The sequence below is a fragment of the Triplophysa dalaica genome, chromosome 10, assembly GCF_015846415.1.
Source record: "Triplophysa dalaica isolate WHDGS20190420 chromosome 10, ASM1584641v1, whole genome shotgun sequence".
NCBI classification, from domain to species: domain Eukaryota; kingdom Metazoa; phylum Chordata; class Actinopteri; order Cypriniformes; family Nemacheilidae; genus Triplophysa; species Triplophysa dalaica.
This window is the reverse complement of record NC_079551.1, coordinates 16,284,288-16,301,198: the sequence shown is the minus strand read 5'-3', so window position 1 is coordinate 16,301,198 and position 16,911 is coordinate 16,284,288. Positions and strand designations below refer to the sequence as shown.

General features: G+C 39.7%; 1 protein-coding gene across 2 annotated transcripts in view; it reads right to left on the bottom strand.

The window, feature by feature from the left end:
* nek7 (NIMA-related kinase 7) overlaps window positions 1-16,911 on the bottom strand; it is a 75,603-nt gene that overhangs the window by 52,737 nt on the left and 5,955 nt on the right. For both annotated transcript variants that reach the window (XR_008907824.1, XM_056759615.1), the window contains exons 2-4: window positions 8,022-8,103; window positions 2,875-3,012; window positions 1,079-1,141 (exon numbers count right to left, since the gene is read on the bottom strand). Coding sequence is in view for 1 of the 2 variants with exons in the window: in XM_056759615.1 (XP_056615593.1) it covers window positions 1,079-1,141; window positions 2,875-3,012; window positions 8,022-8,075 (255 nt within the window). In the remaining variant the exon portion in view is untranslated. The remainder of the gene's footprint in view (window positions 1-1,078; window positions 1,142-2,874; window positions 3,013-8,021; window positions 8,104-16,911) is intronic.

Genomic DNA, 16,911 nt, shown 5'->3' with positions numbered 1-16,911 from the left:
CTAAAAACTAAATGGCACTGTAAAGAATCTTCGCTGGCTTAAATTAAATACAATCAACTTGGCTTTACAAGTCTTTCAACTTAAAAGTTGGCCAGTAATTTATATAATTTAGCAGGAAAAATCCTTGAGCCAAGTTGATTTTAAGTTTACTTGCATAGTGGATTTAACCTTATGTCAAAAAAAAAATATTTATAGTTGCAATATAAGGAAAATAAAATTAACAAAACTAATTATACACATCAGCGAAAGTGATCACAGTAGCATAAACGTTAATCTCGAAAACACATCATGTGACCTACGTTCCCACTGACATAACAACGTGTGACCCTTATTTCTGTAGATCGTAGAATGTATGAATTCAACTTCAGTTAGATTATTTTATACAATTTAGTAACCAAAAAGCAGCAATTAGCCTGTTTTAAAGCCAGCACCTACAGATGGAAAGTGAACTAGCTCGGCAATAGACGGCGATCGGGGTTGAAGCAATTAACATGACAAGAAAGCGAGAAGCGTGTGTGCGTGTCAAGGGGAGGCTAATCCGACAAACGATACAACGACAAAACAGAGAATAGAGAAACCAGACACCTCTGATCAGCTAGACGTCAACTCTTATTGGAGCTGTCATTAACTTGTTCATTAGCGTACACGCTACAGAGAGCCGTGGCCCGTTTAAGGTGGTTTGATGAACGCAAACGATTTATTAAAAAAACAAAAACGATGAGGGAGATGTTTGGGTACATCAAAAGATTCATGGGGGACTAAATCCCCCCTTCTGCTAAATACTACTAGCAAGATGAAAACTATATTTGTGGCATTAAAAAAAGGGAGTCAATCTTGGCCTAAAGGGATGACACAAAGAGGACCGTGATCTGCGCTTGCCTCACAGAAACAGAGAGGAAGAGGAAACTGAGGAAGAGAGAGAGAAAAAGAGAGCTGTAGGTCTGATTCAGATCAATTGTTTTCTCTCTCTGAATCTCTCTCTCTCTCTGCTTTTCTGGTATCAGGTCTCGGCAGAGGCACCTTTAGAGAGCCTAATAGCGGCACATGGTGTCGGTCTTTCGTTCCTCTGGTTTCTTACCTTCAGGAGATCTATTTCTTTGATGCAATCTTGCCGAGCTTTGGCATCCATCAAGTCGAATATCTATCAAAAGATCAAAAGGGAGAAGGAAAAAGGAGAGAGAAAGGGAATTATGCCATAAAGAAGAAAAAACAAGTAAAAAACAGTAGTGGTAGAGGCTGGTGGGGCAAGAAGGAGGGGAGGTGCTGTTAAAAAAAACCCAGAACCCCAGATTCCTGCCTCACCGCATCCACCCCCCTGCTGCTTCAAACGTCCCTGTTTTCTCACATTCACCTGTGTTTAGGTGAGAAGAACTCCTGGCAGGACTCGTACAGGATTTGTAGCATTATTTACTATTGTGCTTTATCCAATCATTATTACATGGCTCTGACGAATGCTTGATTCTGATTGGTTAATCAAGACTGCATAATTGACCGTTGCGACCGATTTCCTACACAGATGTGATAGTTTCCTGACTTTTGTATAGCTCTGTGGTATATGTTAATATTAAAATAAATCATGAATATATAATTTATATACATTTACATGAATCTAGTTATATAAAAGCAGCTGACCACACTTCACAGAAAGAATATTCAGACCGCTTAATAGATCGAGATTGCATCTTTTTTACAAGAATCTATGTGTTAGAATTGATAAGAATCTTAAAGCAAACGTTCTTTGTATCAATTCTTCAAACAGGATTGCGCAACATTTGCATCAGAAAGCATTGCATATAGGCTCAACACATAACAAAAATTAAATACAATAGAATTTAGGAATGCACATTATACTGGAATGTGCATGATAGGTTTTGTCTATTTCGCAGCTCTGCATTACAGAAATTGTGGATATGAAGGCGATACTACAGACCACAACAGTAAGTTAAAATTCAACACACGGCATGAAGGGATGTGACTGGCATTTAAAACAAACTGAATTATGGGATATATTCAGCGAGTTAAAAGTGGTACAACCTGTCGTTTTTTTAATGGCACATACAAAAATACCAACTCTTCCTTGGCTCCTCATTAGTGTGGATAAAGCTAGTGGTAGTGAGGGAGCAGACCACTGTGCTGAAGATGGTGTGTGTGAGGTGCATCTTAGAAAAGCAGCAGCTATGGTAACCGGGCACCATTCTTTTAATCTACAGCTTGCCAATTATTTCTTTCAGCGTGTCTGCTTTGCACATCCGGAGGAGGCGCTGGAGCTTTTTTCTACTGGCTCTGTCTATAAATGTATGTGTGGCAAGACAAGAAACTGATTCAATCTTGATTATCACACTTCCAGAGCCAATCCGCAGCTTGCTTCTGTTCAAGATAAATATGTGCAAACAAACTGATGGCAGTATTGATACATTTGTGTTTCAAAGACTTCCTAGGATGTTAGTATGCTATAATATTGTTATAAAGTCTGACTTCTGACTTGAATAACACATACGTTTTAATATATTTATATGTACTAAATAATGTAAATTGAAGTATGTTTGAAGTATAAATTACATTTCTGTGAACTTTCTGTTTTTAAAAGACAAGCCTGTTTGAAATCTGATTCATTGCTGTGAAGGTTTTAACTTGTTTGTTAAGGCTGCAATCTGTTATTTTTGCCTCTTCACTGCCATTTCTGTTTGTAATATGAAATAGCAGGTTACTTTACATAGGTTAAAGTCAAAAAACATAATTGCAAAGTCACACCCAACAGCTCAAATTATAAATCACCAATGTAAACATTTTACTAAAAGCTGATTATTTATTTTCAACCCAAAAAAGTTATGGATTGCATATTTAAAATGAGTGTCAAAGACAAGCAATGCTTACCTGTATTTTTTTCAGAGCTACTGGAGTATGATCTAGTATGTATGTGGCACGATAAACCTCGCTGAACTGTCCTCTTCCAATCTTCTTTATAATGGCGAAATTGGCTAAATTGTTATAGCCCATATCTTGTTGGATTTTCTGAAAAGGAACAACAAAATAAAGGCACATCACACAGCTTTCGCGTCTAGCATTTTATTCGTCTTAAATTTAAAGTGATCAAATGTCGCCACGGATAGCCCATTGCTGGCCAACCTCTGTGTTTGTTTTTGTTGATGTGCCAACAGAAGGCGCAAGCTCTCCAGGGCATCTGCGATAGGTGTCATTAGGGCGATATGTCAGAGCAAGAGAGTGTGGGAACGAATCAAGATTAAGCATTCGTGTTAGATCCAAACCACAATATGAATCTTTGCCGTGTTCTGTCGAAACGAATCAGGCCAGTGTGACGTTCCTGCTTTTGAAGTGACTTATGCTGGACCAGTTAGTGACAAACCGCCCCGAGTCTTTTTCTTAAGAATTCGTGCGGCGCCTTGACACTTGCGCTCTAAAATTAAAAATCTAAACAAAACCCGCGATTAGCCCCACGGAGATGGTGTGAGCAAATAAATAAACAGGTTGACCTTTAGAGGCTTTTCTTGTGTAAATTCAATCTCACGAAAACTCTGGCAAGCCATGGTGACAGATAGTGGAACGCAACATCCTGTAACCGCAAACCACCCAGAAAAGGCCAGAAGACATCCTTAAAGGCCAATTTCGGCGAGAAGACATATTCATCGTTCCCTTGATAAATATGTGTTATAACTTTTATGCTTCAAGTTTTAAAAATGGTTATTTAATTGCTGCCATCTTTTTATTTATAGCCATGCATTTTCATATTCTGGTTTAAAGATAAGCTTGAGCTTTGCAAAACATCCTGAAATGTTCATTTTTCAGATACTCAGTCTGAATGCTCAGTGCATCAGCGTCTTTCTTGCAATAACAGCATATATGGACAATCTGTCAAACCCATCAACGTTATAACAGTCAGAGATGTATATATACAGAAGTTGAATTCAGTTGGAGGAAGAAAAGCATCTTGTATAGAAGCTGGAGGGGCGGATGTGGATCAAAGGTCAACCAATTTAAGTATTTCATTGTTTTCTAACTTGACAGCTTTAAGGGAAAAAAAGGTGTGAGCCAAAGAATTGCCCCATCCAATTAACACACTGAAGTAGCTTGTTTTTCCATGTGACAACACGCTCTCAGCCTCTTCTTTTAGGGACACATCTGGTGCGGCAGAAGAATCCACGTCACCGCAGTGAAGAGAGAATGCTGGATCAGACTACATTTAACCATATCAACCTAATATCTAAGACACCACGTTTCCCAGCAACGCTATTTTATGTCAAACCCAAAGAACTAAACTGAAAATAGCAACAGCGAGAAAAATGGCTGAATTTATTAACGTCTACTTTTACAATTTATTTTGAATTGGTTTTTACAATTACAAAACATGAAAAATATAACAGTGACATATTTTAGATAAATATATATATACATATTTACATGATATTAATACAATTTATGGTTACACTTTAAGGTCCAATTCTCGTTATTAAAAAACCATTAACAATGACTTTTGCCTCGGTAAACTACTAATTTGTTGCTTATTAATAGTATGTAAGGTAGTTGTTAGGTTTAGGTAGGATTAGAATATGGTCATTTGAATATGTGCTTTATAAGTACTAATAAACAGCCAATATGCTAAAAATAGGCATCTAATAAGCAACTAGTTAAAAGTGAAAATTGGTCCCTATACTAAAGTGTTACCCAATTTATGATTGATATTTTGTTATTATTACAACATGATAATACTGTAAATAATTCAGTGACAGTATGTGGTTGACACTCCAACATATTAGGTGGTGCTATTAAAAAAAGGAAAAACTCCTTCATTTGATCACCCTCATGTCTTTGTAAACCTCTATGAATTTATTCTGCTGTACACAAAAAAAGATATTTTGAAGAATGTCGGTATCCAAACAATTACTATTGATGTGCATTGTACGGACACAAAAACCACTTAGACATTTCTCAAAATATCTTATTTTGTGTCTCACAGAAGAAAAATTCATATACAGGTTTTGAACAAAATAGGGGTGAATAAGTGATAACAGGATTTTTATTTGTAGGTGAACTGGTTACAAACTGCCATTCTGCCTTCCTGCAATTCTATTTAGAGTGACATTTGTTAGCCGAAAGAGAATACACAAGATGAACCAAATCAAAAATAATTTTGACTGAACCTTTTCTTTTTTAATAATTTTAATATGTTCTGTGATAATATCATTAATTATTTTGGTCATGATAACAGATTAATATATAAATACTGTTGTGTTGATGGGGGTTTGGTCAGCAACAATGCACACAGGGGCAAGGCATTGCTTTCACTCCCTGCATGGTTGCTTGACAAATGTTAGCATGAGCCTCTAAAGCGGCATGACAAGCGCATGCTGAGAGCAAAGTCGAGCTATTGTGTTCTGGCATGCGGCTCGCTAATCACACATTTACATATGCAATGACCTACATTTGCATGTCAGCTCGCACACTGTCCGGCCTGATTAACGGCGGGCACCTCCCAGCGCTGGGGCGGCCGGCATAGCGGTGGGATGAGGCCAGAGGATGGCGGCTTTTTTGGCAGCCGAAGGGACGCACTGCCAGCCAGGATTAGGCCTGACGCGGCCTGAGCTCCAGACACTTCATTAGAGGTAATCTGTTTAGCAGTGGGCAGTGTATGTAAACTTCACAGGCCATTTGCGGCACCTTTTTGCCCCCTGGCCTCGCCTTCAAAGGGCACCAGGGGCGCCATGACTGACAGCTTGTCTCATCCGTGGCTGTGCGCTGTCACACGATTTAGAGCGCTGAGCTGACACAAGATGAACCGCAGCAGCCGAGGATCTCGACTACCGCCGGGGTCACTCGACAGCGGCGTGACGCAGTTTGTACAGATTGCAGCTTGCGGCGGGGGCGAGAGCTCATAAGGACTTGTTTGGGCTCGGCAGGAGGCGGAGAAAACTAAAATAAGGTACTGAGGGGGGCGCAGGTGGAGCACAGGGATATCACCCACATCCCAACTTTTAGCACTGAAATGGAATTTGTAATGTTATCGGCAAGTGACGCTTGGCGAAAGAAGCACAGGTCAGAGGGGACGGAAGATGCTGCGGTGCATGCTGGGTGATGACTCAAAGGGACAACACATCACAGAAGCAACAGCAAAGGATGGAGGATTGGCCGCTGGTGACACAAGTGTAAAAGAGAAATGCAGCTAGATGACAAGGAACGCGAGATAGAAGGAGGAAGAGGATGACGGAGGACGGGGTGGCAGCAGTGTGGAGACTAGGTGTGAGCTGACAGCACAACACTGCCAGCGGCTGCCAGGGAAAGGACAACCGAAGCTCTGAAGCGGTGGTGGAGTAGCAAGACGGGTTTGGTGGTGTTGGTTGGTGGGTGCTGGAGGGGGATCTACGTGGCGAGGGGAAACAAGGCAGGAGATCCTGTTTCGTATCCTTTTTATCAAACTCTCTCTCCAGGCCCAGCCCATGCAATATTTATACCTCCTTCACCCTGCTAGTACTCGTGCTCCTATTCCATCTGCTCCAGTATTTAAAGCTCGGCTCGCTTTACACTGGGGTTTTGCTCCGTGGAAAAATCCGCCGTGACGATTAAAATGGGATCTGAAGATCTCGCCCTCCCACTGACTTAGAGAGCAAATGCTGAATCAAATATGTACGTCTCACCAACTTTTCCCATATTTCCTATGCATATCCATCAAACCTCAGAGACGTGGTATCGCCCGTGAAAACTTGTATGCGTGATTGCATACACAATTCGGGTTTTAAGCATTTTGTAGTTCTTTTTTCCACCAAAGGGAATAAGAGTCAAACTTGGATACTTGTTGAGAATAATCCTTCAACCTTGTAAAAGTCGTTCTCTTAAGCTCTCGTGGTGTATTCTACTGCTAGGAATAGCTTGAGTGTTGCTTTCTTACTAATGTCTTGTATATTTTATTAATAACAATGGGCCTGAATTCACCACACAGCTATATTCGGCAAATCCAAAACTTAAAAAATTGCAACCGATCTATGTTTACCTTACTATATATCGTAAGGCTGGGAATTTTCCCAAAGAAATGCCTTGAAATGCTCAGCTTTGTTAACATCATTTCCACTGAATCGGGATGTGACTGACATACTGAGTGCCCACCTTCTTTTAAAACAGCCAATAGCGTGTAGTTCACCTCACTGCCTGGAATGATGTCATAAAAATCGTTGATTCGTTTTGTCAAAAGTTTGAAATTGTACGTTTTTAAATATATATCCAATATTTAGGAAAATTTTGTTCAGAGCAAACTTGTTAATAGACATCCTTAAAGCTAACAAAATAATTCTAAAAGCCCCAAAATCCTCCATTTTCATTTTATGGAGACTTAAAATACCAAATAAACAAACACGTTTTGTTGTTTGGACTGAACAACAAAATTAAATTCAAACCAAAATTTTAAATTCGAACGGGGATCTTGGCATTTTCTAAATTATTCACATTTCTTATATAAACAAACGATTTTAATCAAAACATACAACAAAACTACGTAGTAACACATAATAAAGTTATTTAACATTAATCAAGTCAGATGACAGAAGCAAATTAGTCCAGGTGTGAAAAGGACACATGACAAAAGACGGATTGTGAGAGAGAGGAGAAAAAGAGAGAGAGAGAACGAGCAAAAGACTGCTAAAAGCAGCAGATTTTCAACACCTCTGTCTCTGGCACTATGGTGGAGAAACACATGATGATTCCTGTGTGCAGGAAACGCTGCTTGTGCAGAGAGCAGAATCTCATTATCACCTCTCACCCGGCACAGTGGAGAGACAGCCAGAGCAGACCGCCGCCTGTCTCTCTGCGGGTGGGTTGACAGACACGGGGAGATTTGACAGGGGCAGATGTGGAAGAGGGCGACGGGCTCGCGGTACATGCTGCTAGGCAAGCAGGTGGTGAGTCGGGTCGTAGACTAAAAAGAGCTAAAATGGCTTTGTAGGATGAATATATAACAAGATTTCAAAGAAAGTTAGGTGTGCTTTTTGTTTATGTAGAGAGTTAAGCAATGTTCGTACCTGTGGCTGAAATACTGGCACTTGAGGCTGTTGACCTTGTGATTGTGCATCCATTGTGACAGCAGCTCAGTTCTGTACACCCCTGTCAAACAAACACAACAAAACCGGATCAATCAAACAATCCCCGTACCACACAGAAACATCCTCCCCGCCTCCCCTGTGTTTAATAATCTCAGCTCCTCTGAAGGCGAATGTGTGAATCTGGTAATAGAATTAGGGTCCAGAGCAGCGCTCCAGACGATCACCAGCCGCCGCGGCGGATACGACCAGCGTCACCTCATCCGAGGAACCCGATATCTGAGAACACGACACCCATTGTGTTAATGAGACCTGACAAAGAGGCTCGGCGCTGGACACGCTTTAAATTGAATAGTAAAGCTCAATTGTTAAAACCTGTTCGCAAAATGAAATGGCTTCTGATGGTTATTTGTAGCCCATTCTTAGACAAAGGGAAAGCAGTGATGTCCTTCTTCTGTCCTCCTGTCCTTCTGAAAACTTGTATCTTTTTTTTGTTTTTGCCATAAATCATTATCATTAGTCATCCTTTATGTTTGTCACTAGGTTTTGCAAATATCTAACCAATGTCAAGTATTAAAAAGTGCTTGTCGACCTTTTTTTAGTATTTAATCATTTAAAATGTACAGTTTTTTTTCCATTTCCTGAAAAAACGCAAATTTGGATATACGAGGTGATGGAAGGACGACTACGATATGCTTGTAAACAAATATGATAGGGATGCACCGATAAATTTTGGCCGATAACCGATCATTATTGTACATTTGAAGCCGATAACAGATATATTGGCTGATATACAGTACCTAAATATTACTGAATATGACTGAAAATTATTTTTGTCTCCTTAAAATCATGTACTAAGCCTACTTTAAACTGGTTAAAGATTCTTTAACTTTTAAACTTTTCTGGTATAATGTTTATTTAATAAACAAATTAAAGATGTTCTTCCAGATGAACCCAGAAAAGTGTTCTCAATAGCCACATTTACATTTATGCATTAAGCAGACGCTTTTATCTAAATCGACTTACATTGCAATATCCTATACAATTATACTTGGTTATATGCAATCCCCTGGGATCAAACCCACAACCTTGCGTTGTTAAGGCAATACTCTTACCGCTGAGCCACAGGAAAGCCACAAGTCTAAGAGGTCTCAAGACAGAAAGCATTCAGACAGCAGTCTGATTCAAACAATATGCTTTTGTTCACATTCATAAATATCTACATACTATAGTATATCAACAATGTTTTGCTACTAAGAGTGAGTGAATGATCATGACAGAAAGACTGTACTGTACTGTATTTTAACTGTGAGCAGCATGCAGCTGAAGCGGTTCAACTTTAGGAAATTATTCATAATTTTTCGGCTATAATATATGGGCCAAATTTTATTATACAGATAACATTAAAAATTACCATTTATCGGCCGATACTGATATGACCAAAAATGTATCGTGCATCCCTAAAATATGACGCTGTCAGAATATTCAGGATTACAAGCAAAACCAGTAAAAACTACACAACATGATATAATCAGTTTTATATTCTTTGAAAGCAACTATTGGCCAGAAATTGGTAGATCAAGTATGAGCTAGAACAATATGTAAGGTTTTACATACTGTACATAAATGTCATCATGTGTTCCAGATTTCAGCATTCCCCATTAACATTTTTAAATGGCAACTAATTTAAACCCAAAAAAATGTATCTTCGAACACAAAAATACAAATACCATTTTATCAATAAAGACTGCCCATAGCACCTAGTCTCTATTTGTGGATTCTACTACCTCAACCTACATGGACATTTACGTGGACACAATGAAGTGTACATACCCGTGAGATACAGAAAAGGTGTGTTGTCTTTGCAAAAACAATGATAAGAAGGAATAAATTAGGCCCGAGCTCTCGTCAGTGACAGAGAGCAACAACAAAAGACGGCTGCGTGCTTTTCTTTACATCAAGCCTGGAGATGGGCCTGTGCGTGCGGCAACCATCAAAATTTTTAATGATAGCTCGGTTGTCACATCACTGCGGCGTACAGCTCGGGGAAGCTCGCCGTGTCCTCGATGAACTGAAAGAATATGAGCGAGGGTTAAAAAAACACTCCTTTCATAGAAAGGCCATTTACATGTCGCTCACCGTGCCGCACGTCCGTCTCCACGCGTTGTCAGGGCTGAGTGGATCGCGGAGCCTCGAGCCAATTAAAATACCTCATGCCGGTGAACGGAAAAATGGTGCCGGAGCTGTCACCATGGCAAAAATAAAATCAGCTCGGTTTGGGGAAGGTTAATAATACTAATTAAACACCAACCTTGAGTTGGAGATTTGAGTGGCAGCGCATGCGGGACAGGGATGGTTGCTGGCGAAGATTTGTTTTTGTTTGCCATTTTTGCTGTTTAGTTGAATGTCTCTGCATTAGGATTGCAAAAAGGGACGAAAGGGATTCTCTTGGGAGTAAACTATTAACATGGTATCTCTACGAATGTAGACAATGCAATTATGAGATTTCGTATAAATGAAACAGGCCCTGCCCTTACCCAGCCTCCATAAAAACACAAGCGTTGTGTTCTTTATCTCCAAAGTTTCTTAAATGATGACTGAGGCAGAGGTAAACAATTCAGTGTGCTAATTAACAGTCTGAGACAGCAGTCAATGCGCACCAGATTTGCGAATGCTTTTGCTGACACTTTACTAACAGAGCTGTCTTCTCCCCATTACGTTTAGAAAGTGGACTGTTTACACCGATTCGTGAATTCGAGTGATGCATCAAACTGTAGAGACGTGGACCTGTGTGGTTATTTGCACAAACAAATGCATCCATTTTGAAGGCCACTGTCAAGCTTTATGGTTCTTTTTCATATTTTACTTCCACAATGAGACATTGCAAGGTGAAACAACAAATTCAACATGAAACAGAGAATAGGGAGATTAAGAAACAAAAATATTCAGTATGTGTGTTGCCTTGGAATTAAACCTATGACTTTTTCAGTGGTGCACATGCAAGAATTGACATATATGTGACAAAAGGGACACAAACAAGTGGCAACTTTCACCGGAAACCAACATGGAGGTGACTTAAACTGCAAATCATCGAATGGCCACTAGAAACTGGTTCCATATGAGAACAGAATCTCATTGAGTCACATGTTAAACACATTGACTACATATGAACCACAATAAAAAATATGTTTACAGCCTGGTACAGAAAAGCATTTTTTTCTATATAGCTAATTTTGCCATTCATGACAACTGTGAGGGGGTGCATTGTTTTATAACTCATCCACTTAAGAGTATAATAAGCCTTAAAAGTATGCATAATTAAGGGCGTGGTCACTCGTCCCGCCTCTTTTCCCATTTCGGGTTATCTGGAAGTGATCGTCAAAGCGTATTAGTGGACGTGCTAAAATGGCGATGGCCAGCCCCGCCCACTTTAGGCTTTAAAAGGCTCCGCAGAAACGGGTGACGTCTCAAACACGATGTCCATGTTTTATACTGTCTATTGACGCGACAAACGCATTGTTCCTGATGGGTGTGTTGTGTTGCATTGCTTGTGTCTTCTGTAGAAAAGGTGTTAAGGGTTAAAAATGGGAGCATGAAGACATCAGTCGACGTGTAAAGTCATTTTAAAGTCGGAGCAAGGTATTACTTTACTTCTATTACAGAATAATTCAAATTACATTACACGCATAAGCACATATCCAATCATTTAGATTTCATGCAAACTATGGACTTTTTTGGTATAGTCTACACTAAACAGAGCTTGGGAGTCCAGTCTCTAGTAGTCTAACTGGCATTTACCAGTAGCAATATACCACAGGTTGACCACATTGGCCTCATTTCCACTTTCACTTTTAAAACACTTCAGATTAATTCTGGCAGTGTGGCTTTGATTGACCTACATAGTGTCAAAATGACTAGAGGGCACCGGCACGTTCCACAGCTTTTGCATCCAGCCCTTTCCCAACACCCTCATTAACAGAATCGATTAAAGATGCCACATGACATCAGTACACAAGCACCTAAACGAGAGGGGTAGAGCCGCACCCTTTCCAGACTAAACACAGATGTGTATATACACACACAAACACCCAAGCGAAACACACTCCTTCTCCATCATCAACACCCTACTGTCTAGAGAAACATTCGTCTGCGCTTTTTCCACCGGCTATTTACAGCGTCCGCGAGTAACACGTGGCTCTCCAGCTGCTTGCCTTATAAAATTAACAAACTGAAAAGGGGCCGCGGCAACAACTAAAGCGGCTATACATAGCTTTGCATGACAAAAGGGCCATAACTGCGATGATGAAAGTCAGCAACCTACTTGAAATAGAGGCCTGGGAGCTGACTAATAAACAGCCACACACTTGTTAGCATACGTTTTATCTACATAAAGTTTGTGCTTTTTCTTGACTTGCTCTAATGTTTAGTTTACATTAGCCCTTTGTCGTACGAAAAAGGCGTTTTAAAACAAAAACGATCCATGATTTTAGTTTCGTTTCCATATGCGTTTTTAAACAAATCTGCGTTTACACTACACTGCAGAAACAGATGTCACATGACAATTGACACACGCTGGGAACCCCCAGATAAATGTAAACAGTTGTATGGGCATACATAGGTTAGTTGTTGATGACATAGCGCAAACCGATCGACGAATGAAATCGCACTACTGAGTGAGCAACCTAAAAGCATACTGTGCTTAATTCTCTCTCGCATTGCTGTTATTTTACCGTGTCGATCCGTGTATGCACCGCAACTTGTAGTTAACCATGCATGTCGTTTACACGGTCCTTCCAAGGCTGATCATTGTTGCCTTCAGGTTGGGTATTGGCTCAGATGACAGAGGCTTAAAGAATCAGTGAAGCAAATGCAATGATACTGATGACCCAATCAGGGAGTGAATGTGGGCAACCACCCCTACGTAATCTTAAATCTCTGTTTTCGTCCATTTGCACAGACCTCTGAGTTGTCAAACTAAAACGGGGTCTGCCACGTTTCCAAAAGTATCTGTTTTAGCGGGTTGAAAATGCCGGATCTTTGTAAACGCCAGGTGCAACTGTAGCAAAAGGAATGCTGTTTAAATGAAAATGCAGTATTATAACGCCGCTAAGAGTGACTACTCTAAAAAATTTGCAATTGGCCAATTTAGGTTAAGATCTGGCTTGCAACATTTCCTGAGCTTGACTGTTTCGTCATTTCCTGTTCTTTTCAATTCTATAGATGACAATGGCAAAAATGTGTTTTTTATTCTGTTTATATCACAAAAATAGTTCGAGGTTTCAGAAGGACGGAAGCGAAATTTAGTATATTTACTTCCAAAAACATACAGCAAACATCTAGTAAAAAAAAATCAAGATGGTTAACGATACACTAATCTAATCGAGGCTTTAAGTTTACCTAAAACCTGAACAAAAAAATGCTTTAAAATAATCACAATTCTTTAACCCGGAAAATATCGACCAGCACCACTAGTTGCCAAGCTACACAACAGATTTTTTTTTACAGGAATTGGGTGCGTGGTGGCAGGCTGCTTTAAGTCCCCGTTTCCTGACTTCTTTTTTTATTTATGGGGTAAAGAAAAGCTATAACAAGAAAGGGAGCTTCTTTAAAGAGGATCAAGGCGTGAAGATGGTAACTGGCTCTGGACTTAAATTAGCCTTTGCTCACAGGTGTTCACACGGACCGGAATCAGATGCAGGCGTATCTGAGCACGGATGAAGGGTGAGGAAGAAGGCCAACAGCGGAGCGTGGTGTGAATCGCACATCAAAGGCTGCTTTGAGCTTCTGAATACAGTAAAAGAAGTGGCCATGATTATAAGAAATGAAGAAACCTTGCCTTTTTTTTATTGCGACAGAAAAGCTTGAGCCATCTGATCATTGTGAGCTTTTTGAGGGACAGCTTTAATGATGGAACAGTGAGGAATTAAAGAGGACAGACATTTGCACGTTTATTTTAATCACTGTGGAAAAGAAACAAGCAAGTCGCCATCAAAAACTGAATCTTCAAAAATGTTCAATGATTCAGGGCACGGTTAAATATATTGTGTAGCTATTTAATGATGCTGTTTTGTTTTGCGATTCATCAAAAATATCTGTTTTATCCACTGTTTTACTAACTGTACTCTTAGGTATGTAACAACATGGCAAAGCTTATATATAAGCCTGATCTCAAAATAACTCGTAATTTATTTTACTAGGTGGCTAATTCATATGAATTTGTTTGAAGTAATTGTACAAAAACAACTCTCTATCATGTCAAAGCAGATCATTTACTCATTCTCATGTCATTACAAATCTGTATGAATTTATTTCTTCTGCAGAACACAAAGATGATATTTTGAAGTATGTTGGTAAACAAACAACACTGTACCTCATTGATTTACATTGTATGGACAGTTTGGACACAAAACCACACAGACATTTCTCAAAATATCTTATTTTGCGTTACACAGAAGAAAGAGTTTGAAATGCGGGAGGTTGAATAAATGATAAAATTAATCAAATGAATTTCAATATTCCTTTAAAGTCCTTTAAAGAAATGCACACTAAAATGATACTTAACATCTACATATTATTGTTTTGTCAAATATTACAAATAATTCCATTAATCTCAATAAATTTAACAACTGGAATGTAAAGAAATGAATGTAGTATAATATTCTGCAATTGCACAAAAACACTGCAGCCGCTGTTTCATCTAAAAGCTGTTCTTCTGTGTGGAACGACTGCATTTTCATAGAGAACCAGAGGGGAATAAAGTCGCACAGTCTTGAGGGAGTTCGCACTGGCAATCCATAAACCTGTTCGGTGCCTATTTATAGGCCTCCTTTACATTTTTCACTTTCACATTTTATAGGGTAATGATTATTTCTCAGCGGAAGTAAATAGCACAGCACAAACAGCCTCTGCATGTGAGGGCCGGTTGTGATTTATACCCACACACAAAGTAGTGCACAGGCCTTTCCCCTTAATTCCTGACTCTTACACGGCAAGTCTCAGAGGAGCTTGAACCTGTGCCTTTGTGATGCTCTTGCATCGCATGACCCCTCTATGCTATCCGTATGTGCGCATCTCTCACAAACATTTAGCATGGCGTAGGAGGTTCAAGTGCGTGCAGGTGTAATGGTCCACTTTACGTACCCTTGAGTCAAAAGGACGTGGCTCGGGGAAACTGGCAGGGCAGCAATAAACCCGGACCACCTCACCCAGTCGCCCATTGTCTGTATCATCTTGAGGGCCGGTTTGATGAAACAGTTCTGGGCTCTGGCTTTTGTGAGCGTGCCGTCAAGCCTGCAGGTGCTATATAGACAAGGGTCTGAGATGGTACAGTTAATTACCCTGCAGGGGTGGCATCTCCCCCCATGCCGTTTGATGTGCAGAGCTTGAGCGAGGAAAAGGGAGTCCTAAAGTGATGCAAATAATCCATTAGAGGTAACTTGACTAGCCTTTTTGTCTGCGCCGAAATGAGCGATTTGAATAACACGGGATGCGGAAAAAACATATGAGCCAAAGCATTGAAAACATTTATGCCTTGTTAGCAAAAGGTTGTTTTGTTTGGTTTTATCTGTATAGATCAGGGGTTATGGCAGATTTAAACAGGACTGGTTTTTCCCCAGGAAATTGCGCAAATTTGCGGTTTTAAAACGCAATGTAAATTCAAAGGTGATGTGTTGACAGAAATGGAATATAATATACCTAACTTTGTGATCAGTGGTGGATATAAAAACCTTACATAATGAACCGTTATGTTTTCATTATCTTAGAATGAACTATTTTTATGTACATACACCGCAGGTCCCCTTACATGGAATTCGCCATGTTAATACTAGAATTTGTTTAAGTTACTAAATGTCTTGTGTCTCTTAGCGATATTTTGTGGGCTGATGAACTGTCAAAAGCTGTCGTCAAAAGCTGTAGGTTAAGGTGCACGAGATTGCGAAACTGCAGGTAACTACAGTTGTCATGGCAAGTTCTGTGGGTTCTATTCTATATTGAGTGACTGTAACGCCGTAATCCTAAAAATGAGAGTGGATTATGAATGAATACACAAGATTACCTTTCAGGGACAAAAACTCATTGTGTATACATATTTGTGCAAGAGGAACATTTAAAGCACTTCTAAATGCTGAAATATGATATACTTTACAATTGACAATGATCCTCCATTATGATTCTTAAACAATTATGACTCAGTGATCATATTGTTTGTTGGGAGACGTCCTTTTTTCTGGTCGAGCAGGTTAATAAAAAGCCCACAGACAAACCTCACCACCAAAAATTATATTCTGATTACAGAAACCGGTCATATAAAAGGTCTGCCTTTCATTAAATGATACAAACTGAGAGACGCATAGTTTAAAAAAAAAAAGAGTCAATGAGTTGTCAAGTGAATCAATGTTACTTTCTCATTGACTTCCAAAGAAAGCGCAGGCATGAAAGACTTTAATCTGATAGATCTTGGCTAGATCTCGCGCACCTGCAGGAACTCATTTGACAGTATCTTGTAAATAAAAAAAACTGTGTCAACATAGTGTAAAATTTCACATAAACACAAAATTTCACCTTTCCATCTTCACTCAAAATTTAAGAAACATCAGCACACCAGCAAAGATAATAAACAAACGTTTCCTTGCATGAAACGTTTTGCATCCTGGAGACTCCTGGTTTTCTCCCTGTGACCCTTGCAGACCACAACCATGTCTCATGCAGTCTAATGAGAACTAAGCCATGTCACTAACCGCAGTTCACCAGCTAACCTCCGACCACAATGGGATGTGACAACTTCCACCACAGGGCTAAATTCTTTTCATTTGCCACAGCCAGAGGTCAAGCCCACCGGCTACAATCACGCTAACAGAAGCCTACACTCCTG